Source organism: Phyllostomus hastatus, unplaced genomic scaffold (assembly GCF_019186645.2).
Source record: "Phyllostomus hastatus isolate PE091 unplaced genomic scaffold, TTU_PhHast_1.1 phas_scaffold_78, whole genome shotgun sequence".
Taxonomy (NCBI): domain Eukaryota; kingdom Metazoa; phylum Chordata; class Mammalia; order Chiroptera; family Phyllostomidae; genus Phyllostomus; species Phyllostomus hastatus.
Genome location: NW_025334041.1, coordinates 73114637 through 73141129, shown reverse-complemented (window position 1 = coordinate 73141129; position 26493 = coordinate 73114637). Strand labels below are relative to the sequence as shown.

Sequence of the window (26493 nt, the reverse complement as noted above, 5' to 3'; positions counted from 1 at the left end):
CATAACCTTAATACGTCGCCGGCATGTGATCTCGATGTCCCAGGGCCACCGGTGTGCCCCTCCTTCCCTAAGCACAAGCACTGACCTCAGACACCCCCCGCCCCACCCCGCCATGGCTGCCTCTAGGAAAACACTGTCCTAGATCCTCTTAGTTGAGGAGCTTTGCTTCTTTATGAATACATCAGTTTTAGAATACAGCCCTGCTGTGTGAGTTGTCAGGGTGGCGGGCCGGACTTTCCATTCTTCAAAGCCCACGTCAAACACCACCTCTCTGCCTCACTGCACAAACGTGCGTGCTCCGTGGCACTTATCACCTGGGCACAAGTCCCATCTGAAACCACCTCCTGAGCCACATCACCTCGCACAGTGCATGAGCATGCTGGGTGTGCGGTGAGTATTTTCGGAATGAGAGGCAGTGCTGGCTACAGACAAATGAGTGTTCTGGGGGCCTGGGTTGGTTTTCACCAACTGCTGTGTCAGGAATCCCTTCCTCCCTGTGAACCTATCCAAACCCTGGAGAAAGTCAGGCAGCCAGCCTTTAACAAGCCCAATAAACCCAGCCCTCGTTTTTATTATCTTTGGGGTGGGTTTGCTTGGGAATTTATCTGTAGCAAATCTTAGTGTTCAGCTGCTGTGAGGCAAATTTTTTGCATTCATTTATTCTTTCAGTGGTTTGGCCCTGGAAAGCAGAGGGCGGCCTGAGGGAACATTGTGAAAGAATTTAAGTTTGTCTTTGGTGATAGGAATTAAACAGCTTCTCTAGGCCTTGCCCTCAAACTTCAGCCCAGTTTACTATTGAAAATTGTGTCTCAAGGGGTATAGAGGTCCGTGGGATAATGGAGACTGAAAATTTTTTAGATCTAGCCATTCTGTTTTCTTTTTTCCTTAGAGAATAATCTTTTGGAAAATAGTTGGATGAATAACACCCTTAGAACCTAACAATTTTTTCAGTTGAATTCGAGCCTCAAGTCACAGCTTGATTCATTTTTTCCCTGAACAATGGACAGTAATAAATGCTGGTGGATTGCTGTGGACTATCAGGAGGTGGAATCAGGAGAAGAAGGGGAGAGGCAGGCTGGCCGAGAGGGTTTCTGAGCAGGGGCCTCCGAGAGGGACACACACCCCAGCAGACTTCTGGGGCTCGCACCAAGTACCACCTGCTCACTTCTCCGTTTCCTGGAGTCGATCAGAGCACCTGGAACTAAGACATCCCTGAGGGGCAGTCCCTGCAAACTCACACTCATTCATTAAGGCAAACACTGCTCTGTCCACAGTGGTATAATAACATCAACAAGGAGATATGGTAATAATAGCTAAAGGCTGTTGAGTGCCTGCAAGGAGCCAGCCCTTCTTCCTGCATGGTACCTCGCCCGAGCCTCAGCACAGCCCCACTTAGTCACCACCTCCGCTTTACAGGTAGGCAGGCTGGAACTGAAGCTGAAGAAGGGATGTTGATGTTTCTGGTTTCATCATTTAAAGAACCTTGTATGTGAAGTTCAGGCCTGGCTATTTGTTAAGATGGTTTAGTGGTCATTTAACAAATGTGTTGAATATTGTGCAGTGACCTGCACCACAGATACAAAAGTTTTCTGTTTTGTTTTGTTCTTTAATACCTCTCTCCTTCAGGAAGCTCGGTATCACCTCAACCCTTTCAAGAAAGAACAGGTACATCCAAGTGGCAAAACCTCTAACAGTGGTCCTCAACGCTAGGATGTAAAAGCAGTTCTGCTGGGATTGGGGCGGGGGGGTTATTACAATTAGTAAGCATTTGCTTACTCTTGATCATCGTATCTGCTTGTTACATCTCCTGATCCTCCCTTCAGTAATCTTTCCACCACTTTAAATTAGTATCTTTGCGGTTTAGAGTTCCTGTGTAATAGTTGAACGCATATTCAAGGGCATTGTTAAAGTTTTTGACTATGTATGAAATTATTGCTGGGGTATGTGTGTGTGTGTGCTCCAAAGCCAGAGCTTTAAAGTTTACTTCTAATAATATTAGTAGACTTATTTAAGCCCCTAAACCCTACCATAAAGGTTAACTATAGTACCAGAAGGCCCACTGGTCTGTATATGGGGGCATTGGGTTTCCATGGAGATGCATCACACACACCAAACCTGGATGCCCTGCTCAGTGGCCTTGTGATTATGAAGCTCGGGAGCTCAGGCCCACGGAACCAGCCTGCTGAGGGTCTGCCATAGCCAGCTCCTGGCGGCAATGCAGAAGAAGGGGTGGAGGGTGGGCTGTACGTGACTCTGCCACACTCGTGGGTCTAGACAGAGAACGTAAGGGCGAGAAGATGTGCTCTGGCTGTGACCAGAAAGAAGCCAGCCTAAGCAATCAGGGTAAGTAGAAGTAGATATTGTTGAAGCTAAACAGAAAATGATGTGGGTTCTGGGCTCTTCTCCTGAGGAAGTCTCTCGGTTCCCTCGGGCCTCAGACAAGCCAAGTGGAGGAAGGGAGAGAGCAGTCTGCAGCTCAGCAGCTGTGGCTTAGAAGAAAGTGTGTGTCTCAAGTCCCCAGTAAAGATGTGGTGGTTCCAGGCATTGTCATTGAAGACTCATTAAAAATCCAGGTTCTGAGTCTCCCAGGAAGATTTTTTTCCCCAAAGATATTGCCAAAATGGAAAGAAAACCAACTGAAGAATGAGCCGTTATATACATGGGGGATACCCAGCAGCCGTGGGGTGTCCTGGGAACCCTGGAAGTAAGTGGAGAGTGAAGCCGTGGGTTGTGGTTCCTGGAGTCAGTGCCTGCGTTATCCTGGAACCAGTCCTCTAGCATATTCCCATGGGTGACTGAACTATGTGGGGCCAGGGGAGCTTTGTGCTTGAGAGCAGGGAACTGGAGAGTAGAGCTAGGTATTTGCTGCGTGCTGTGGCTTCACATGCACCCTGTTCTCACCCCTGACTTGCCACCCTAGAAATCAGAGAGAGGCCACCATGAGGCCTTTCTTCTGTATAAGAAGGGCCTCAGTGTCTGTCTATCTGTCTGTCTGTCTCCATTTCTCTCCTTTTCTCCCCCTCATACATTGTAATATTTATATATCTTCCAAGTGCAACTGGAGAGAGCTGAGGCCCCTCAGGAGCCCCTTGCTGGCACCTGGGACACTGACCAAAGGTGCGTGGTCCAGCCCCAAACAAAACCATGGCAGCTTTTAGCCAAAAAAGCTCAGGAACGTGGACAGTGGAACACACAGAGAACAGAGTACTGTGGGGTGGCTGGAACACGGTGGGAGGGTGTTGTTGGGGGTTGGGGGCAGGTGGCTGCAGATGAAAAGGGTCAGCCTAGGCGGTAATGCCCATGGAGCAGGCAGGTGTTATTCTGCAAGCCTTAGGGAGCTGCTTGCTCTCTCAGACACCGCCAGCAGCACGAAGGATGGGCTGGCCTGGGGAAGGGCTGCAGGTGGGACATGGGTTGAGAGTCACTGCAGAGGTCAGGACGTTAATGAGGAGGATGGAAGGGGAGGAATGAGTTGAGAGACTTTTCAGACTTACAATGAGTGGCTTGGCCTTTCATCAGATGTAGGGGTGAAGGAAGGAAAGAAGAAACCAAAATCATCCCCAAGTTCACATAACAGTCAGGGTGACCACCTGTCCTGGGTCACACTGGTTGTCTGTTGTATTAGTCAGTGTTCTCCAGAGAAAGAGAACCAGTGGGGTTTTGTGTGTGGTGAGGGGTGTGTGTGTGTGTGTGTGTGTGTGTGTGTGTGTGTCTGCACACAGTTATGGGGAATGGCCAGTCCTAACATCCGTAGGACAACTCGACAATTTGCAGAGCTGATGGTTTAATTTTTAGTCTGTGGTCAAAGATCTGAGAACCAGGACAGAACGACTTCTGAAGGCTAACAGGCTTAAGACCCAGGAAGAGCTGATATTTCAGTTCTTTTTTGACTCCAAAATCAGGGGGAAAGCCCATGTCCTAGTTCAAAGGTCATCAGGCAGGAAGAAATCTCCCTTACCTGGGGGAGGGTCAGCCTTTTTGTTGTATTCAGGCCTTCAGCTTATTGTGCGGGCCCACCTGCCTTACAGGGGGCAATCTGCTGTACTCTGTCTGCGGATTCAGACGTCACTCCCATCCAGGAACACCCTCACAGAGACACCCAGAATAATGTTAACCAAACACCCGGGCACTCCGTGGTCCAGTCAAGTTGACGCATAATATTAATCATCACATCCAGTGTAATTGTTAAAAATGTTTGCTTTTCAAATGAGTCCTGGTTTGTTGGATATTAGGAAACTGGATTGGTGCTGGGTTTTGATGAGCACGTGTGGGATGGAGCTGCCTGCAGCAGGATGCAGAGAAGGCAGTTGGAAATGAGGGGTGAGGGGTTGAGGGGTGAGGGGCTCCAGGGAGAGGCTGGGCCTAGCCACAGGGATGAGAGTGTGCCGTGTGGGTAGTGACCAGCCTGGGTGGACGAGATTGCACAGGGAGGAGGACTGAGATGCCAGCACTTCAAGGGTAGGCCAGGACACTGCAGGTGGGGCAGGGGGGAGTAGAAAACCAGCTGGAAGGGGTGTCACAGAAGCTGAGGGGCTTCTTAAGAAAGAGCCCTGAAAGATAACATTGAATTGGGTGGTTAGGAGGTCAGCAGTAACCTTAGCGAGAACAGTGGGAGCCAGGGTGCAGGGGCTCAAGGCATCAGAAGTGGGGGAAAGGCCCACAGTGCGTGTTTTGGGTTTTTGTAAAAAGACTGTAAGGAAGAGATAACAGCAGCACGGGGGCCCACCCGGCTGTGGAACTCTGGCCAATGGCACTGATTTTCTTTACGGGGAAAAGTGGAGGTTGAGGGGGAAGAAATTAATGACCCACTCGAACCGTGACCTGGAGTTTAATGCATCATGTGTTTCAGTGACTCTGAGTGAGCACCCCTGACCTCGGAATTGATGAGTGGTTTGGGGGCATTTAATACAACGTGGAAAATCAAAGGGGATCAAATAGAGAGTTTTGGTCAGTGACCTTAGATGGGCCACATTTACCCAGTCTGGCTCTCCGACCTTGGATGCGAAAATGGAGTTGTCACTCAGTTCAGCGATTGCCATTCAGAGTCAGTGGTTAAGAACCTGGGTCTCTGAAATAAAGTGGCAGAGATGTGGGATCCTGGGGTCATCAGACACAGGCACTGAGGGAGGCCCAATCACCTCTCACCCTGCTCCCTATCAGCTCCTTGTGGAAGTTAGGTTCTATGACCAGGCTCATACACGGGCCATGCCCAAGCTCAGTGCTGCCAGGCCGCCTGGGAAACATGAGATTCAAGAAATGGTTTTATGGCTCTCTGAAATGCACCATCCTTCCTAGCTCAACAGTCCTAGCCTGGGCGCTTGAAATTCCTCTAAGACCAGTCCCCGGATTTGGTTGGAGAGGTTGGGAAATGCGTGGCAGCCCCTCTCACAACCCAGAAATGAGGCCTGTAATGTGCTGACACCATTAGGAATGTACAGGTGCTGGCCGTGATGGTGGATTTGCCCGATGACACCAGCAGCAGTCGCGGTGCAGACGTTTCCTGTGTCCCCCTCTAACGGCTGATTTACGAGACGCCACCAGCACAGCTCTCAGATTGAGGATTCTCCATATTTACCAGGAACTTCCACTTTGAGCCTTATCCATACAGTCAGTACTCTGTAACATGGTATTCTGGTCAAGGTTTTGTGTAGCAGCAAACCATGGTACCTGGCACAAAGCAGCACCAAAAAACACTCAATGAGCCCTGGCTGGTGTGGCTCAGTGGACTGAGTGCCGGGCTGCAAACAAGTTTGATTCCAGGTCAGGGCACGTGCCTGGGTTGCGGGCCAGGTCCCCGGTTGGGGGTGTGCAAGAGGCCACCAGTTGGTCATCGTGTCTCTCACACATTGACATTTCTCTCTCTTTCTCCCTCTCTTCCCTTCTCTGTAAAAATAAATAGATAAAATCTCTAAAATCAATAAACTTTTTTTTTTTTTAGTGATTTCCACCCTGCCCTGGGTCAGTCACTTGGTTGGAGCATCATCCCATGCACCACAAAGTTGCGGGTTTGATCCTGGTTCAATCCCATCAGGGTACACACCTCAGTTGTGAGGGGTTTGGTCCCCAACTGGGGCACGTTCAGGAGGCAACCCATCCATGTTGCTCTCTCTCTCCCTGCCCTGCCCTCCCTTCCCCCCATCTAGAATCAGTAAACATATCCTTGGGTAAGAATTTTAAAGATAAATAAGTACAAATGATTTCCACTGTATATATTTGTTTTTAAAGGCAATATAAGTTTAACCAAAGGGTGGGGGGACACCCAAATCTTGTCATCAGAGGTAAGTGCATCTCACCTCTCAGTGTATATCCTTCCAAACCTCTCTTCAACACGTTTATAAAAATAAACATTTTATGAAAGTGGGGTTCTATATGTTTTGTATCTTCTTTTTTTTTTTTACTTGAAGTGTGTAGTAAACACCTTTTCATGTCTGTAACTATTCATGTACTTCGTAAATTTAGATATCCTAACTGTAGTATAATATACTTAATACCTGTGGCTATTTATTTTAAACAGCTCTTCAATGAGCATTCTTGCAGCTATATTTTGCTCCCATCCTTAATTATTTCCTGAGGACACATTCCAGGAGTGGTAAGCCTTTGGAAGAGTGAGTGCATACCTCCAAATTGCACAAGAAAGGTTTACTAATTTACTCCCCCACAAGCAGGGAAGAACAAGTAAGTGCCCAAGGTAATTAAAGAGGAGAAAGGCCTTTGGCAATTTGACAGATTAAAGAAAATATTTAACTCATGACTGAGTTTATAATTTTTTTATCCTAAATTCTGCAAACAAATGGAAGTGGAGCCCAGAGATTGTCTTTGAGTGTTCAGGTAAGTGCCTGGCCCTGCAGGATCTTCGCTGTCTGACCCAGTAGGCCATTGCCTCTAGGACATCTGTGGCCCTTTCCTAATGTGGTTTGCAGTAGGGCGTATGTCCTAATCCAGAGCCTTTGTTCCCCCATCATTGGTTTAGCATGCTTCCGGTGCATGCATGGGAACCACCAGGGGGCAATGTGGAGCCATGGCCACACTCAGAAGGTTTCTCCATAAGGATGTCTTGAATAATACAATTACTCCTTTGCTGTGTGTTATATGAGATGCTGATTGGCATTCATAATATTGATTTGCTTAGGGTGATATTTTACTTCCTTCCAATTATTTTTATATTTTCCCCGATAGTTTATATGTTGGTTGGAAAATATAACCTGATCCAATCCAGCTCTTCTACAACTAGGAGCCAGGACGCCCAGGTTGTTCTAATCCCAGCTCTGCTAGTGGTCTGAGTGAGTGCCTTTCTCTGAGAAATGCCAGGATGGGCTGGGGAAATGATGTGGGTTTTTTCTCTTCCAACACTAGTATCATGAAAGGGTTTACTAGCGTAGCCTTTGGGATGAGACTGGACCCGGCACATCACTGAACCTCTCTGGACCTTAGTCTCTTCATCTGCTCAGTACAAAGAATAATAGCATTGAGTTACAAGGTTGCAAAGGTAGAATGAAATAACACATGAAAGTACCTTGGCACAGTGCCTGGCACAAGGTAACTAATCAGTAAACATGTTTAAAGAAATCTCTTTAGTCTTCTATGCAGACAGTGTGCTGTCCTCGCTTCTGCACGTATTTATCTGCTTCCCCGAAATGATGCCAATATTAGACAGAGTGTGAATTTCAGAAATGCTCTATCCCACAGCAAGGCTGAGCCGCATAGCCCCAGCATCGTGGCCTCAGCTACAGAAGAACTAGGGTATATCGGGTTATTTTTTTGTAATCAATAAATAAACTGTAGGGGGAAATATTTTAACAGTTGGAAGCAGATATGATATCAGCAAATGTTTGTTTGATGTGATCAATCTTATTGGTTTAAGTAAATGAAGTCTTTATTGACTGATAGACTACCCCTCTGGCAGTGGACGGGCCTATTCACTCCACTGGTTGTCTTCCCAAAAGGCTCTGGTTATCACTGTTCTCACCTTCGGCCAAGCAAGATAGGGGGTCTCCAGCGACAACCCAAGAGCAAGGCCAATGTTTCCTTTTGGCCTTTGGTCTTTGGCTACATCTCCACCTGGAGCTGACTAGGACACTTATGTCTCTGATTCAGTAAACTCTAAAACACCCTGCAATAGTCATCGAGGACCTCTCACAAATGATGTGCTGGCCCAAGGGCTGTGGGGACCCAAGGGAAACATAAGATTTGGTTCCTGCAGCCAAGAAGCTTAGAGGGAGATGGGGGAGGGAAGGCAGCAGAGTGTGCAAACAACATGGAGGAAGGACTGAGCTAAGACAAGGAGAGAGGGGTTAGGGAGCCATTGCAAGGTCAGGAGTAGCAGAGATGGAGAAAACACTGTGGCAGCCAGTGGACAGGACTTTGTGATTGGCTAGGCAGCAAGCGGAGAGGGAGAGGGTGGAGGGAAAGATTTCTGAGGTTTTCACCTAGCAATGCACAAGAGGATGGTGAGAAGCATATGGGAAGAACATAGTGACATGCTGGCTTTTAGGCTAGTGTGTAGAACCTCTTCCGGTTCCCAGAGGCACACTCACCTGTAACTCGCTGCAGCCTCTGGATGACCCTAAACATGTGGTTCTCCCACAGTGATCCTCAGGTATCGTCTGTTTGCATCATCTTTGCCACATAGCACCTATACTATTTGCTTCATATTTTTATTTGAATTGACTCACTTTTTCCCATTTCAAAAAAATGGAGCTTCAGCCCTGGCTGGGTAGCTCTAACCATTAGAGCATCATCTCAGTACACCAAGGTTGCGGATCCAATCCCCAGTCAAGGCATGTACGAGAAGCAACCAATGAATGAATGAATGAATAAGTGGAACAAATCCACATTTCTCAAAAAAAAAAACAATCAATCAGTCAATCAAATTTTTTCAGATGGAGCTTCATTGTAAGCAACAGTATCCAAGAAATCAAATCAAAGTTATCCTTTTATGTATGTGTGTATATATTATATATATTATATTTGTAATGCCTACTAGAGTGAATAGTTTAAATACTAAAATTAGATGTTATGTAGCAGAGTCGAGATGGGAATTGGGAATGTGTTGCAACACCTTTTCATGATGGGAGGAGAACTCGGCACGGTGAATTTAGGTGTTGTGATAATCTATATAAAGTATCTACTTAGAGAATGCCCACATACTCTAAGTTAATGTTAATTTCTTATACTTTCTTCCACTACCCTAGCTTCCTGTGCCCTTACTTCAGTATAGATGCAGAATCCATTTGCAGTTCCCCGTGAGTGGCTAACCCACTCGCGTGCATGCATTTGCATGCACTCTAGGATAGGCTGCAGGAACCTATGTTAAAGGCTTCTCTATCAGGAGGGATGGCCCCTGTAGGAGTGGCTGGCATGACCCTGTTCCCAGCATCCTCTCTTGCCTGTCGGGTCAGAGTTCTCTCCCAGCACTGCCCGTCTATTGAGGGACCTCCTCAGACATTTCCCATTTCCTGGTGCCCAAGGGTTGTTGACTTTGGCCCACTGATAGGCCTGTGGCCCAATGGAGAAGGGTTTGGAGACAGACCCTTCTGAGCTCGGCACTGGGAGGCAGCTCCAGGCCGCCTGGCAGTTCTTTTGTGTATTTTACTGGCCCGAGATAAGCACTTCCTGCTCCCCATTGATTATACACAGATCCTGCTTCCTTTCTCCTCAATACCTGGGATGCTTTCCAGCTCCTCCTCCCACGGGGAAAATCCATGCACTTCAGAATTCCCAGGCCCGCTTCTGGTCAATGGGCTTGCTGCAAATCATAACTGGTTTTGCTGTCCAGCCACATTCCTCGTGGCTCCTCGCATCTGTCTAGGAACGAGGTCCTTGTGTGCCAACCAGGGGAGAAGTGCTCCAGGCCCGCTTGCGGCCTCTGCTCACCAGCTGAAGGGAGTATCTATCAACCTTCCAGCTTGAATTGGAGAGGACAAATAAACTGTGCCATACAGGTCAAGTTTAGCCAACTGTCAGTGGCTGCCTGGTGTACTGGGTTGAGGATCCTGAAGTCTTCCCAGCATGCCTGGGGAAGAGTGGCTGTCAGGGGTACAGGGGGTGGGGGTGGCAGCGGCGGCACTTACACCCCATATTTGCTATCCCCAGATTCCAAGATAAGATTGCAGCTTCTAGAAGACAAAAAAGCAGGCCCCCCATACCCTTCGAATCATACCATAAAAGTAAAGTTCTGCATTCTGTTGCCAGCCGCACCAGCAGCTAGTTCGTGACCTTGCGTGAATCCAGGAGCTCCCAATAGGCTCTGTTTCCCCTAAAGTGGGGATGATGATACCTGCTTTTCCTATATATCGGGGTCGGTTACATCAAATGATACAATTGGCATACAATGCTTTAAACAGTGAGGTGACTGTAGAAGTGGATCCTGCCTGTATTCCCCCGTTCAGATGCTGCCACTTTATAAAATCTTTGGTTTTCCCGTGAGAATCCTACTCGCTGTAATCCCTCCCTTCTCTAACCTGTCATTTGCTGGCTTATATTCTAGCTATTCATGCACTTAAAGGTCTTTCCCGTGAGATGTCATCGACATCGACAGCCACCTTGTGAGGAGGTGCCCACTGAACCTGCGTGGAGTGCCCTGCACCGCGTGCTCGCCGTGTCTCCATCAGTTCTGTGTGCAAGCAGGCCATTCTGTAAGAATCGGAAGCCACCTAGTAGCTCTCAGTAGCACAGTTTCGTGTTGTAGAAAGGTATTTCTAGGAAAAGTGAAGGAGGGGCCGACCACATGGGGAGGGAGACAGGAGTCGTGGTGACGGTGCGGAAGAGGATTTGGGACCCCTTACTTTCCGTCTGCCACCCTGTTCTCTGATGTGGACCGCAGACACTTTGTCATCCCGAGGCAGAGTGACCTGCAGCCCACCACCCACCACCCCCTTCAAACTCCCAAGAGCTTTCTGGATAGAAAGTCTGGGGTCAAGGGCCCAGATGCAGACAGAAGGCTGCTGCAGGGGCTAGACATGAAACAGGCAGGGGCCGAGCCCCTCAGCCCTAGAAAGATGCTGAGGATCCACACAACATGGAGGCCAGCAGGAGGTGAGGGAGGCGTCTCAAAGACATTGAGGTCGATTTGAGGCTTCTAGTTGGGTAAAGTGAAGGCACGGTTTAAGGGAATGAAAATAACTAATCTGAGGGTTACTTTTAATCGCTTTGCCTACTGTTGCAGTGGTCATTGTAGAAATTTCAGATGGATAAGGAAAGCACAAAGGAAAAAGTAAGAAAACTGCCCGCAGCACTAAAACCCAGTGAACACGTTTCAGTGACTGCCATTCCTAGTTCTGCAACTGGCTTTGCTCACTGAACAGTTTGCCCAAGACATTTATTTAGGCCCATAAACACTGGTCAACCAGAGGGCCCACCCACGGAACCTGAAACCACAGCAGCCGAGGAAGAGGGTCTCCCAGGCAGGAACCATGTTTCCCCAGGGCTGCCAAACAAAGTGAGGCCTAAGAGATGCCCGTAGGATTTGGCAGATGAAGGTCAGGTGCCTTTATTCTCTCTCCTCAGTCCTCAGTGGCCATACAGTAATGGAGGTAGCGGCGCTGGAATGGAAGCCAGTGGTGAGGGCTGGTGAGGAGGTGGAAGCAGCGTGTGCAAGAACGGGGCAGGGAAGGAGGGAGAATGAGAAAGCGCAGCTGTGCACCAGCTGCCCCGTTCGCCCAGCCACACGCATGGCTGCTGGGGCCCTTACCCCAACCCCCAACTCATACACGCCTATCAGTCTGCCCTTCTTCCATCTGAGCAAAGGTCGTATGCAGAAGAGGCTGCGCAGTCCTGTGGAAGGTGTGAGGAGCCACGGGGACCCCTCCCCAGTGTGTCTCAGCCCTGCCTGCCCCTACCCCTGCAGACTGCATTCCCACCCATCCCTGACCCCGGGAGACTGTGAACCCACTCCCTCTTGGCCACACACATTTTTTTTCTAGCCTTCAAATTAGAACATGTACATTTGACAATTCCCAGCCTCACTTACAATAAGAAATGGGAATTGAAACTACAATGAGCTACTGTTTTCCACCTGCCAATTTGGCAAAGATCAATGAGTTGAATAACACTGGGTGGGCATGGTTATGGGAAATAAGCTCTCTTGTGTTGTTGGTAGCTGTGTAGACTGGGAGGTAATACTTCTCAAAACCTAAATGTATCCTACGACCAGACTCGTTCATGAACAAAAGGACGAGTGTTGGAGGATATCCGTCGCAGTGGAAGGCTGGGAAGCACCTGCCTGTCTGTGAACATGGAAGCGGCCGAGTGCTTCGGCAGCTCCATGTGGAGGGACACGGTGCAGCTGTTCTCGCCGTGAGGCAGCCGTCTGTGCTGCTGTGGAATCAGCGCTCATTTGTCGCTAGGTGAACATGATGGGGGCGCATGTGCAGGCCAGAGAGCAGGGCAGAGGCCAGTAGGGCCCAGGCAGATGGTCTCACCTGATGGGAGGGGCGTGCAGTCTGCTTACCCCGGACATGGCCATGACAAGGCCCAAATCAGTGGGAGAGGAGGAAGGGCCAGGCAGCCACGGCGAAGCTTCAGCTGAGGGCCATGTGTGTCAGCCTTCCAGGGCCGTCTGATGAGCAGAGCCGGCAGTCCCAGACGCAGGCCCTGAGCCCCACCCCAACTCCCTCTGCTCCCCGGGCAGCGGGCAGTGCCTCTTCCCAACACTGCCATCAACGACTCCCCAGTGCCCCTTGAAACCATCCATGGGGGGAGTAGAGCATTTACCCCAAGGATACCAGCACATGCTACAAAGCAGGGTTTGTGTTTGTGTTTGTATTTTTGCTCCAAGAGCCAGTTACTAAGCATTTACCGCTGAACCAGAACCTCACTCATCGGAAAGCACCCAGAGATGAGTGAGTGGCCAAACTGTATGCTAATCAGCTCTTCCCTGTCCTGGGGTCAGGTGCAGGCCAAAGGCTTATTAAACAAAAATAACTTTTAGTGACTAAACACATACCTCTTAAGAGCTCACCACATGCCTTAGCACTGTGCTCGGTTCTCTCCTGAGTGGCTGACATACTTAATAATCACCGTGCTAGGTGGTAGGTGCTGCTATTCTCCTGCTGCAGGTGAGACATCAGAAGTTCTGTGAGGTGAGGTAGCCCCCTCAGGCAGACAGTTTGTACGGGGCATCAGCCAGGACTCCCGATCCTGTGCCTGCTGAACACCTCAGCCCAGTCCCCTCTCCCAGGAACCGGCTGTGGTGTGGGCAGACGGCCGCACTTGGTTTTCTTTTCTGCATAGGAGGCCGTCTGGTCCCAGTCCCTGCCTCCAGGCTGATGAAGTAAAATATCCCCGTTTTAAAGGTGAGAGGGTCAAGCCCAGAACCCTGGTCCCTTGCCTCCTGTGCTGTTCTTCCAACACTGGAAATTGGCCTGTGGGAGAAAACCAAAGGTTTTATGGACAAACCTTTGGTCAGGTCTGGCAGGCAAAAGTGGCAGGTTCTCTGAAATGAGAAGGGGAGAGAATACTAGGACTCCATCTGGGAAAGAAAGGGAATTATTGGGAGAAAAAGGAGGAAATGCGTTTATGGGGCAGTTGAAACCCAGCCAACCCACTCTTCTTTCTGAGCTACTGTTCTGCCATGAAACACTTTTGGAGCCCCTCTGCTGTCAGTGACCACATGACCCTCTGCTGTCAGTGACCAATGTTAGAGAGAAGTCACCTCCTTGGTTTAAAACACTGCAAAAAAAAGTGTGGTTCTAAATAAGTTTTCCAAGGAAAATGATTTCCATCCTATTTAATTGAAAAGTAGCTTATTTTAGGGCAATATGGACTTATTTATAACAATTCCCCAGTCAAAACCCCAAGAAGGAACGCACCTTCCACACCTGAGTGAAACGAAGAGAAGGATTGTGTCTGGGATTTGGGGCTTTCCCCAAACTAAACGCATGCAGAAACTACTCACCCTTAGGAAAGGAGACGGAGGATAGGAGCATAAACCTTGTTTGTTTATTCATTTGCTCCTGGAACATCGTCTAAGCCATCGTGTTTGGGAACCAGTTCTCCCAGTGCTTTCAGTTTGTCGTCTTCAGTGACTCCTGGAAACTCAGCCCTTGTTCCCACTTGGGAACGCCCTTCTACCTCCTCACTGATGAGTTCATTGCTCATTATTGGTATATTTTCAAATTTGAAATAATGCATGTCCATTTTGACAGAAAATAGAAGATCTTAAACAGGACTCTAGGAACTGGCAGAGAAGGGGGCCACCACCCCCAAGCTGCATTTACAAATTCTTGGCGATCCTAAGCCAATTAATGTGAGAACCAATCACGCAAGAGTGAAAGGGGTTCCGTTGTATGCACTCCACACCTCTAAAGGGTTCGGAGGAGGCCGGACAGTCCACTGTCATGGACGTGGAAACCGGGGTCACGGCACTGATGACGTGCTGAGGCTTGAGGTGGGACAGACACGTGGTGAATGTTGGTTTCCAGGTGAGGAATTGGAGGTGCAGGCATGACCCTTGAGCTTACAGTCCAGAGCACAGACAGAACTTGTAAATGGATGACAACGCCGCATGCTGAGTGCCACGGGATCACCCAGCACAGCTGCGGCACAGAGGGGAGAGCGACTGACTCCCGTGGAGAGCGGAGAAGGCTTGTCCAGGAAGGTGACTGAGATGCTGGGTTTTGAAGTAGGAGTTAAAGCTTCACACCAGTAAAGCATACGCTAGGCTGGGGACCAGCTGAGCAATACGGATCTATCCTGAAGGACTTCAGTGCCGCTAGTGTTGGGGGTGGGAGCTGGAGGGTTGAAGCAGAAGGGTAGGTGGGCCAAATGACTGGTAAGTACCCCTTTGCCTAGCAAACAACCAAGGAAGCATTTGCAGGAGGGGAGAGATCTGATAGGCTGGTTTTTAGAAGTCTAAACTCTCAATAGGAATCTTGGTGAGAAATGATTTCATCACCAGTTGTGGCAAAATAGAGTAAGGAGAAACAGATCATTTGTTCATTGTCATTTGTAATAATTCTCGATGTTAAAAATTGCCTTAAAAAGAAGTGGAGAGCATCGTGTCCTCATGGCTGTGTGGTAGGCAGCTGTCTGTCTGCGAGCTTGGGTTTCTAGGATGTTTTCTCGGAAGGCTGTGTGCACAATACAATTTCTGAGAGGGAGGCGTGGGAAAGCTTCTCTTTATTAAAGGGGTCCTGGTTCTGGGGTCCCAGAGTCTGTTTACTGCTGGGGAACCAGAGAGACAGGAAAGACTGGACAGCTAGAGAAGAGGGTCTTTCTTTCTGCACCAGGCCTGTTCCTCCCACCACAGAGCAGTAGAAGGGATTCTGTGGGGTGGGGTGTTCTCACCTGGGAATCTTTGGGGATGACTCGTTTCCTTGCTTCCCACTGTACTGCACCCCTTCGGGGAGCACTGCTGTTGACTCTGTAACATGAAGCTTTGCTTCCTCTCCTGCGTAGGCCTCACTTAAAGGGTTTTCTGTGAGACCGTGTGAATGGGGAGAATGTGGGCGTCTTCACCCACAGTCCTGTCCACACCAAAGCAAGCTGGGGGAGGGGCCTTCCCTACCTCCTGGGAGGCGGAGGGTTAATCCCCGTAGCTCATTGGCAGCTCGGCCTCTGTACAGAGCATGCTGGGATTTCCTCCCAGCTGTTTTACATCATGAAGATTTGTGTGTTGGGGAAATTCCAGGGCACAGCTGCAATTAATCTGCTATATAGTCTTCAAGCTAAGCAGGGAATTCTGTAGGACCAAGTCTCCGCCTCCCTGCAGGAAAGGGGGCTCTGGCTCCTGGCGGGAGCTCCCTTCACAGGGACCCTTCCCCAGGCCCGAGTCCGACAGAAGCAGCCCACCCGGCCAAGCGGCCACCTCGAGGAGGGCCTGGGCAGGGGCCCAAGATGCAGAAAGGGGCCCAGAACATTAAGTAAGAGGAACAGCACCCCTTATAAATTACAAAGCCAAAATAACTTCCAAAGCCACACTTGACAAAGATGTCACAAGAAAGAAAACTTTTGTTCTTTCTTAGGAATGTTGAAGCAGAAATCCTAAAACACTCATGGTCAGCATTCCACAGAATACTGCAGGAACAAACAAGCCACTCTGACCAAATAGATTTTACCTGAGGAACACAGAGTGCGTCCATGCTGGGACCCCGTCCCTGGGCAGACACACACCTCCTGGATGCTGTGGGAACACAGAATCGGTTCCAGTGAGAAGGAGCAGAAGCCTTTTTATCAGGGTCTAAACCACAGCCTCCCTCTACCTCACTGTGAACCACGACAGCGGAATCTCCCCAAGTGTGTTCCGTGGAACCCTGTTCCGAAAAAGAGTTCCTGCAAGATCGGGGGACTGTGCACCTGTCCCATCTCAGAGTCCCAGCATGCAGCAGCATATTGAGCAGTATATATACACCAAGGGTGGTGTGCTTGCCATTTGGGTAGTTCTGGGTGTTTTTTGGTTTTTGAGTATCAGGGAGATTCCTTATCCCCTTGACATCTCATAAGCAGTGGCCATTGCTGTGGCTTGGCCGTCGGTTGCACCGCTGCCACACAGGTCCCGTGTTTCACATTCCACTGAGTGTCCGCAGGGGGCGGTGGCTGGACCACCCTTCTGCATACTGCGGCCTGGCTACGACACACCAGTCAGGGCCCCGCTGATGGAGCCCATACTGGCCTCAGAGAAACCAGTTTTAATTTGCCCACGTGCCATGATCGTGAAAACGTCTTCATCCCCAAGGACATGCTCCCACCAAGGAGTGGCTCCCCTGGGGTATCCTGGGCCTGGCTTACATGAGAATTGCAATCAAGAAGTTTATTTCCACTGAACATTGAGCTGTACCTGACCTGGGGATTCAGAACTACCCAATCACCTCTAAATTTGTCGGGGAGGAGAACAGGGGTGTTGCTGGCTCTTTCTGCCCCTGTGCCTGGTTCTGGGAAGGTCCGCTGTCCCTCTAGAGTGCTCCTTTCCCTCAGAACTGCTATCCAGAGGCATTTCATGGCTGAGCTGCAGGGGGCACCAGTGTTTTTATCCGTCTGTCTCCCCCCAACTCCACCCCATCACCACCACCTTCATTACTTCAAAATCTTGAAAATGCAGAAAGGTGCAATAGGGGAAGTGACAGCCCTTCATTTCTCTGCTTCTCAGAGTGTATCCCTCTCCACACACAGCACCCTCCGCCTCCAGGATGGGCTGGAGCAGGAGGGGTCCTAGGCTAGACAGACGCACAGTATTCCCAGGACCACCTCTCCTCAGCTGTCTGACAGATCTGCAAGGGGACCAGACTTCTGAGGTGGACAGAGCTGAAAATTCCCACCCACTTCCGAAGCTTCCAGGTCTCAGCTAAAGTGAGTGAGTGAACACGCAATGCAATATACAGATGCTGTATTATAGACGTGCACTTGAAACCTATATAATTTTATTAGCCAATGTCACCCCAATAAATTCAATAAAATTTTAAAAAATAAAGCCAGTGAATGAGAGTGGACCCTGAGGCCAATGTGGCCTCCTCCTCCCACCGGAATTCCACACTTCTGGGTGGTTAGGTGAGACACCAAGCACGTGATAGATAACCCAAAACAGCAGCTATTACTAAAATCCTCACTGTGGGTGGTGTGTGATTTATTATACGTTTGCACCTTGGTAGCTCCGGTGCCTCGGCAGACTGACCGTCACACCACACAAACTATATTGGGTACCAGCTCCTCACCCCGAGGAGCAGTGGTCTCATTGGGGACAGTTGTGCTCCTCCAGAAGACATTTGGCAAAGTTTGGAGGCATTTTTGGTTTTCACAAGTAGACAGGAGGATGGGGGTGTTGGCATTTAGTAGACAGAAGCCTGGGTTGCTGCTAAACATCCTACAATGCACAGGACAGCCCCCCACAATGAAGAATTGTTCCGCCCAAAATGTCAGTAGAGCCGAGGTTGAGAAAGCCTGTGTTAGAACCCTACAAGCCTCTATGCCTGATGGTCTATGAGGTCATCTGATAAGACCCAACACTCCAGCAGTGTCCCAAACTAGGGTGCAGGCAGATGCCTTGGACCACCCCACATGGTGTAAGAACAGCCTTTGCAAGCCAGCAGGGACGAGGTATGCTCAGCATGCATCTTCATGATTCTAAATAGCGAGTCAGGTGTCCATAGAGCTAATGGATTTTAGGAGCCTTCTGTTGTATTTTGAGGGGAGTTGTGGCGGGGACACTTTTCTTTAGCAACTGATATTTGTGATTATAGTTCAACTTCAAACAACAAATATTTTGGTAGTTGCTTCTAGGGAAATAAGTGTGATGTTTAACACTCAAGGGTAAGCTCTGTCCCCCTCATTGGTCCCTATAGGAGATCATTGATGTGTACGTCTTCATTCAGCTCCTGGGTGGCCAGCCTTGTTCAAGGCAGGAAAGGAGAGAGAAAAGCCCATGAGAGTAAAGGGGGAGCTGGGGGGCTGGAGGGGCGGTATTTAAGAAGCTGGTGTTGTGCCCTGGCTGGTGTAGCTCAGTGGATTGAGCACAGGCCTGCAAACCAACGTGTCACCAGATCGATTCCCAGTCAAGGCACAAACCTGGGTTGCAGGCCAGGTCCCCAGTGGGGGTTGCAGGCCAGGTCCCCAGTAGGGGTTGCATGAGAGACAACCACACATTGATGTTTCTTCCTCTCTCTTTTTCTCCCTCCCTTTTCTTCTCTCTAAAAATAAATAAATAAAATATTTATTTTTTAAAAAAGCTGGGGTCGTGAACAGCTTTAGGACCCATGTTGTGGTGAAAAGTGTGGAATTTGAGGCTGAGAGACCTCTGCCCAGCTCTCATCGTGAAGTTGGGCTGAGCTGCTTACCTTGTGTTTGCCTCCCTCAGCTCACCTGCAGACTTGGGGGGGTGGTCTGCCGGACTCGTCACAGCAGGGTGACTGCGGAGACTGATGGGGGTATGTGTGTCAGGACACTTTGAAAACTGCCAGTGTAGCAAAAATGTTATTCACTGAGAAAATTGGTTTTAACTAATGATAGCAATATTTGTTGGGCTTTTTAAACTTGCCATAAACATTTAAATAAATCCCAGCTCAGCCCTGGTAGAGAGGGAGGTGGGTGGGGGCAGGAAGGGTGGAGGAAGAAGATCGGACCCCCAGAGGACGGGCATGGAGGCGAGTCCCATCGTAAGGCTGGGCCTGCAGGGGCCGGAGGACCTGGCACAGAAAGACCACCCCTATGCCCAGGGCCTCCTGCAGCCAGCCTGCGGGGCCCATCATGCCCGCCGTGTGCCTCTCCCCTGGCCCCTGGTAGATGCGTCCTGGGATTATTATTCTTGCCTGTGGACACTTCTGAAAGCCCAGCCCTGCCCGCCCCACTCCCTTGATCCAATCTGGTGCTCACAGTCAAGGCCAAACCATGGCTTTTCCTGGGATTGTGTGGCCAGATCAAGGGATGATTCGAAGACTTCTTTTTGTCTCTGTATGAAACTCTTCCTGGAGCCACCATTTCCTGTTAGAGATTTCATTTTCCAAGTAGCCTCGACAATTCGGCCAAGTCTGCATGGCTGGTCTGCTGCCCGGCAGCACCGTGTCAGTGTTGACACTGAGACAACATGCGTGCTTTTGCTGCTGGCAGAGACTGATGGTTTGCTTGTGGAAATCACAGCTGCCATTTATCAAAGGTCTCTCATATGCAAAGCACCGTGCTCAGTACTTGACACTGTCCCTAATCCTCCTAACAACCAGTAAAGTTAATGACAATGACCTTGCTTTACAGACTTAGGAACTGAGACACAGGGTGATGATGCTCACCTGGGGTCACACCACTCGCCTGGGCAGAGAGAGACCCTAAACCTGTGGATGCTCAGCTCCAGGGCCCCTCGCGCAGGCAGGCTCTCCCAGGGCCTCCCTGCCTCTCTCCACGGACTCTTGCCAAAGACCGTGCCATGCCAAGGTTAAGGAGAAGCCTTCGTTTGTTTAAAGAATGTGTGTGTGTGTGTGCACACGTGCTGTTTCACTATTTGGTTTGGATTTTCTGCAATAGTGCATGGTAAAAGGCAGGGTGTGTACTGGATTATCTTTTCAAGGTTGAAAAACACTATAATGAAGTAAGTTCTGCACCTTGAGTATGAATAGATATTACCCATGACTGTGCAAGTGCCAGGCAGATGGTTTTTATTCATCTACTCACCAGATCCTTCTGGAGAGGCGATTTCTTAGGAAGCATTGTGTTTGATGCTGTAGGGCATAGAACTGAATGGTGTAGGAATGACATCTGAGAGCCTTTGCTCCCTTGGTGAGCCCTGCTTGACCCAGGACTACAGCAAGGAGGACATGACCTTCACCAACAGGCTCTTTGAACACTTTGGTCACTGTAGGGCTGTGCGTGTTCCCCCAAATGACAGCTGTTGGTGGTAGTGGTGGTTATGCATGTACACTCTGCCTCGGGGCATTTGGGCAGCACGGGGCGTGTGCCATTGCAGCGAATCACATCTCTGACTCTCCAGCAGCCCTGCCACAGGGCTCCTCCTCTGCTCACCAGCTGCTTCATGTTTTCTGTCTCCCATACAGTACCTGCAGATGAAATGGCCCCTCCTGGATGTCCCCTCCAGTGCTACAGTCAAAGACACCAGGTCACCGTCCCCAGCACACTTGGTAAGTCTGTCTCAAAGTGCTCAAGGAATGAACACTCACACTCACCTTGTCTGTCACTGCCTCCCCTCTGCCCTCCCGAAGCTGCTGGGTCTGGTGGTATTGCCTCCAGTGTGTGAGCAGCCCAGCCGTCAGGGCTGTAGCAGCGAGGCTGTGCACTTCTCCACCCCTTCCACCTCAGCAGCATCCCACCTGGGGTGCTGTGTGATTGGAAAGGTCATCTGGCCCTGACTGGTAACCCTGGCCCTTCCACTGGGCAGTGGTGCTTGCTCTTCCTCTGTCGGAGCTCATGCAGCCTCTGCTTCTCCCTTGGAGCTGCAAGCGACAGTTGAAGCAGCTCTTCTCTACAGTGTGTTCTGGAAAAGAATGGAGTAAGACACATGCACGTGAAAACCCATGGGGCAGCCAAGGTTCTTCCAAGCCCTGTGGCTACACAGGCTGCAGAGGGCAGTCTGGATGGTTCTGGGAGACAGGAGCAAGGGGCCCCATCAGGTCTCCTGACCACCTCAGCACTTGCACTGGACTGAAATGGAAAGCAAGTAAGAGATGATCTTGGAATCTTGCATTCCTTTCCTGGACTTTTAAGGCCAACCCTTACCTTAAGACTACATATCCCACAAGCTAACTGGTGTTACCCCTGTACTGTGAGTCTCAGAGTCACAGCAGATGCAGCTAGAAGGAAGCCCAGTTGGCATGATCTAGCCATTTACAGATAAGGAGACCTGGGAATGCATTGTTTTTTTAAACTTTATTATGGAAAATTTCACCTCTTCCTTTCCCCCACACTTCCCCTCCTGCTACACTAGGTGGTTTTAAAGCAAATCCCAGATGTATTATTTCTTTGCATTCAAGACATTTCAAGATAATACTGATAATACTTTTTCATTATAAGCTTAGCATCTAGTTGAGGAGAAAGAGGGTATACATAGAGATTGATACTGGTGCTTCGAGTCTCTGATCCCCAGTAATCATGAACCGCTTATGGGAACCAAGCCCTTGGTCCTTTACAAAGTGCTGTCATGTGTAGTTCTCGGATGGCTGTCACAGCCCTCCGCTGGGGAGACAGCTGGAGACCACAGTCCACACGCTCTCTGGGAGAGGCCAGTGTCTGTAGGCAACAGTGAGTGACAGGACCAGCCGTCCGGTGCAGGCTGCCCATGAGAGGTTCTGTGGCTAGTCATCAGACATGAGCAGCCGCTGAGCAGACATCCCAGGAGCTGAACAGACACCCCAGAAACAGGCCAGGGTGGTGAATGCCCCTCCAGGTGCCTATTTCAGATGGCAGAGCACAAAGTACAGGTGCCCTCTAGTGGTGAGAGTCTGTCACGGTGGAGGACATGGCATCCCACATCCACCCTACCACAGACCTAGCTGTTCCCTCCCAGCCCAGTTCTCTTTAACTGTTTCAGTCTTTGCTGCCCCCACCCACCCTGCAGCATCCTACAGCCCACTCCAGCCCTCGATAAGGCAGGGCCCTCTCCTCTCTTTCCTCCACATACCATCTCTCTGCACATTGTCTAAAATCTCCATCTACTTTTAGAGAAGTGAGTTCCCTTTAAAACTAGCACGTGCACTCTTTGAGTTTGCCATCCTTCCTGTTACACAGAACAACCCGTGTGTGACAGATAAAATAAGAAGCCTGTGTCCAGCTCTCTTCTGCCTGTGAGCATTATCCTTCCCCACCCCACTCCCATGTTTCCTGCCCAAGTTTTTGCACAAAAGTTCGATCTTCCACCTCCATCCTTGCGTCATTTATTCAGCCAACCCATTGCAGCCTGGCTCAGCTTTCCACTTTACCATCTAATACCCAAGTCCAGTCGTTTTCCCTGCTTTCTCTTCTCCATGACACCTGGCAGTGTTTTACAATCCTCTGCTTTCTACAATTCCATTGTCAGTTCTTTGCCTTCTCTAAGCTTCCGTATCCTTTCTAGACGCTTTCTCTTTCTTTTTTTAAGATTTTATTTATTTATTTTTACAGAGAGGGGGAGTGCGAAAGATATGGAGAGAAACATCACTGTGTGGTGGCCTCTCGTGCGCCCCCTGCTGGGGGCTGGCCAGCAACCCAGGCATGTGCCCTGACTGGGAATTGAACTGACAACCCTTTGGTTCACAGGCCAGCATTGAATCCGCTGAGCCACACCAGCCAGGGCTAAACTCTTTACCTCAATCAGTCAGCTGCTCATCTTCACTTATTACCTTAGTGAGACACAAAAATATATGAAATTCCTGAATTCTAAGCAAGGTTCTATATCCTTAGCTCTGCCTGCCACACAGACATCCAGCTGTTGAAAAGGTGTGCTCCACAGATCTGGATTCAGCATTGTGGGGCTTCTTACTTTGTCTGAGTAGAGCACAAACAGTTGATAAATCCCCCCGTAGATAGCAAAATGGATATTTTCTAGTAAACTGCGTGTTACCATATTCTGTAGTCTCATGTGGGAACCAGAAACAGGCCTCAAAAGCTTAAGGAACATTCATGGGAGAAAACCTTATCATTGACTTGAAATTCTACAGGTTGGAAGAAGCACTGTTTTAAATTGTTGAGTCCAAGCATCTCATTCCAGTGCCTGGGATACGTGGGAAGGACGGTGTGTGTGCGGCAGCTGTGTGCTGCAGAGCATTCAAACTCCAGCTTCGCCTTTAGTTGTGCAGCTTCAGGCAGATTGCCTCATCTCTCTTTACCCGGGTTTCCCCACCCATAAATGGGAATTAGAAAAGGACCTGACCTCTTAGAGTTGAGCAAAAATGAGCCAGTGCATTGTGATAAATTTACAATTGTGCCTAGCACAAAGTAAGCCGTGAGCGACTATTAGCTTGCTATTGCCGCTGCCGCCACCACTACCACGGCTGTTATTAAAAGGGGGAAAGACAATTAAAATACCATTTAATTAGCGGTCTAAGAGGTCCTGAATTAGGTGCCAGATCAAATGGATGGATTGCAACGGTAGTAGAGATAATGAGCCTGTGGAATTTAGCATCTCCTCTTCCCGAGTTATGATTTAGTCTGGGGTGGGGCTGGCATCTTGTGTTTTAAGCTCCCCGGGCGTTCTGAGGGGCAGGCAGCGCTGAGAAACACTGCCCTGCCTGCACACCGAAGGCAGAAGGGGAAGGAGTTCTAGAGACAATCTCAGTGTACCGGGGGCCGGACTCTCCGGGCCAGAGGCAGAGGCAGGACTTAAAGGTTACTGAAGCAGTCATGGAAGTTTGGACACTGGCTTTTTTATTAGAAAAATGAAAAGACTTGATTATTAAACTCATTTTAGAGTTGTGAGCCAATTATTCCTCAGTGAGGGTTGCCCTGAGAGAAGGGCACACAAGGCCAACAGACTGAGATGCACAGGGAGTTGGTGAGTCAGGTCGCAGCCGCCTCTCCCAGAGACGTGTTTACACAGGTCGTCACCAGGTCGGTGTGGGGATGGAGTTAAGTGTCATTACCTCTTGGATTTTATGCCTTCCAAACAAGCTCTAAAAGCTAAGCAACAACGATCTTTTATATGTAACCAACCCCTCACCATGGCCCCATGTGCCTAGCCCATCTTTCCCCACACTGTCTCCCTGGAGCTCTCTGCCCAGCCACACAAAACAAGTAGACACACTGCCAGAGTGTGGCCGACACAGAGAAGCAGTTGCATGTTTTCTTCACATTTATGTTACCCAACACCTGTCACGATGCCTGGTGCACATGAGGTGCTCAGGGGACATTTGTTGAGTGACTAGACGAAAAAAATGGTCTGGGGAAGAATAGATACAGCCCTCCTAAAACCCCTCTCTACCCCTGGGTCCAATCCCTCTTCTCATTCAGGACTTTTTTTTTTAATTAAATCTTTTTTTAACCGTGAAAGTAGTTCACGCACTGTGTAGAACCCTTGGGAAAATGCCAAAGCACACAGAAAAAGACCTATCACCCCACAACTCACAACATTCTGTTGTGTAGCATTTCCATCTTGTTCGTGCACATGCACTTGTAACTTGGCTTCTAGGTGGTGACCTTCAATGAAAGCAAGCGCCCTGTTTCGGGATTGCGAGTTGGGCCACGCTCAGAAGTGTGTCTTGAAACTTTGTGTCCCGTGAGCGGTTGTCAAGCCAGCCTCCTTCTCACGAGTGGCTGGCCTGCTGCTCCACCGCCGAGCTGAGCAGCCAATGCCTAGCGTGCCCGTCCTCGAGTGGAAACACTGGCTGTAGTTTCCCTTTAAACCTGTAGTGCCTCTGTCTTCTTACCAGTGTACCTGTGCAGACCCAAAACAATTCCAGAACTCACCACGTAGCCCGTTACTGCTCTATTCTACCTCCAGTGCTGATTTCAATTCTTACTGCACGCAGTGTTCCCTTTTACTTGGAAATAATTTTAAATGTCTGAGAAAACTGCAAAAAATAATACAAGGAACTCCCATACACACTTTATCCAGATTCAAAAGTTGTAGCCAATGCTCGCCTGTACTCGCTCTCCTTGCACACACGCTGGTCTGGGTTTTGCTTTGTTTTGTTGTTTAAGTAATTTGAGAGTAAGTTGGAGACATTGTGCCCCTTTAACCCTGAATACTTTAGATGTATTTCCTTTGAACAAAGACATTCCCTTATGGCGACCACAGTACAGTTACCAAAATCAAGAAAGTAACATTTTGTATTATTAGCTAGCTCACAATATAGATTCCAGTTTCAGTAAATGGTCCAGTAACTATTTGTTACAGCTGTGTGTCTGTGTGTATGCGCGTGTGTGTGTTTCTGGAGTTAGTCCGGAGTCACACATTGCATTTGGTTGCTCTGCCTCTCACATCTCCTGTACCTAGTGAAGTTTCTTTGCCTTCGTCTTGCCTGACCTGACCCTGGCATTTTCAAGGATGTCCCTCAATTTGGGTTTATCTGATTGTTTCCTGGGTGTGCTTGGCAAGAACACCCTGCACTGACGATATGCAGAGTGCATCACAGCGGGAGGCAGCCTGCAGCGCCCGTGTGTCCCATTCCGGTGACATGCATTGTGACCACTGGGTTTTGGTGGTGTCTGCCGTGCGTCCCCACTGCAGTGCTCTGTAGGAGAGGCCTTGGAGCCCCGTGAACGTCCCATTTCTCACCAAACGCTCACCCACGAGTGTTGGAAGGGTTGATGGTTACCTGTCTCCGTCATTCCTTCCATTAGCTTCTGCTGTTGAGATTTAGCTTTGGAGAATCCTCACTCATGTCTCCCAGCTTAGCAATCTTAGTATGGAGCCAAATGGTCATTTTGGCAAGTCAAATCTGTGTGCACTGATGACCCTGAAAAAGAGGATAGAGGAGAAAAACGGGGGGTAGTCTGTAGACAGTGTTCCTGAGAGAGACCAAAGCAATGAAAGAAGGCAACAACAGATGAAAATCAAAGCAAACTTCAGGAACAAAACCTTGAATTTATAGATTGGAAGAGCTTACCCGAATTCTACAAAGTAAATGAACATTGACATTTACAACAATTTAAATTGCAAGGATTTAATTCTTTTTTTTCCCCACAACATCTATGTGTGGGGGAGAAATGGCCAGGGCCAAAGGGACAAAAACAAAGGTAACGTCAGGTTCTCTTTTGCAACGTTAATGTCAGCAAACAGTGAGAAGGAGGAGCTTTGATGGGAAAGATTCATCCCAGAGTTCTCTGCCTGCTGTCGTTTGCAAAGACCTCAAAAGTGCCGCTGCGTGGAAGGGCCAGAAGGCACTCCAGTGCCCTGAGCAGTTTATCTCTACTGTTGCCTGATGAGGAGGCTTTTGACTGATCTTTCTATCCTTCATAGCCTGTAGCACGCTGCTTGTCATATATTAGGAGCTCTGGAAATGTTTGGTAACATGTTAATATAGACCCTCTTCTGCTCATCTTTCTCTCTAGTCCACTGGCCTCCTCGTGGTTCCTCAATGTGCTGAGCATACACCCGCCTCAAAACCACTCTACTCGTGTTCCTTCTCCAAAATGCTCCTCCCCCACCTG

The 26493-nt window shown here is 49.2% G+C and overlaps 1 protein-coding gene across 1 annotated transcript in view; it reads left to right on the top strand.

Moving 5' to 3' along the window:
- TCF7L1 (transcription factor 7 like 1) overlaps positions 1-26493 on the top strand; it is a 148642-nt gene that overhangs the window by 108860 nt on the left and 13289 nt on the right. The window contains exon 4 of the mRNA XM_045828540.1: positions 20469-20552. Coding sequence (XP_045684496.1) covers positions 20469-20552 — 84 coding nt within the window. The remainder of the gene's footprint in view (positions 1-20468; positions 20553-26493) is intronic.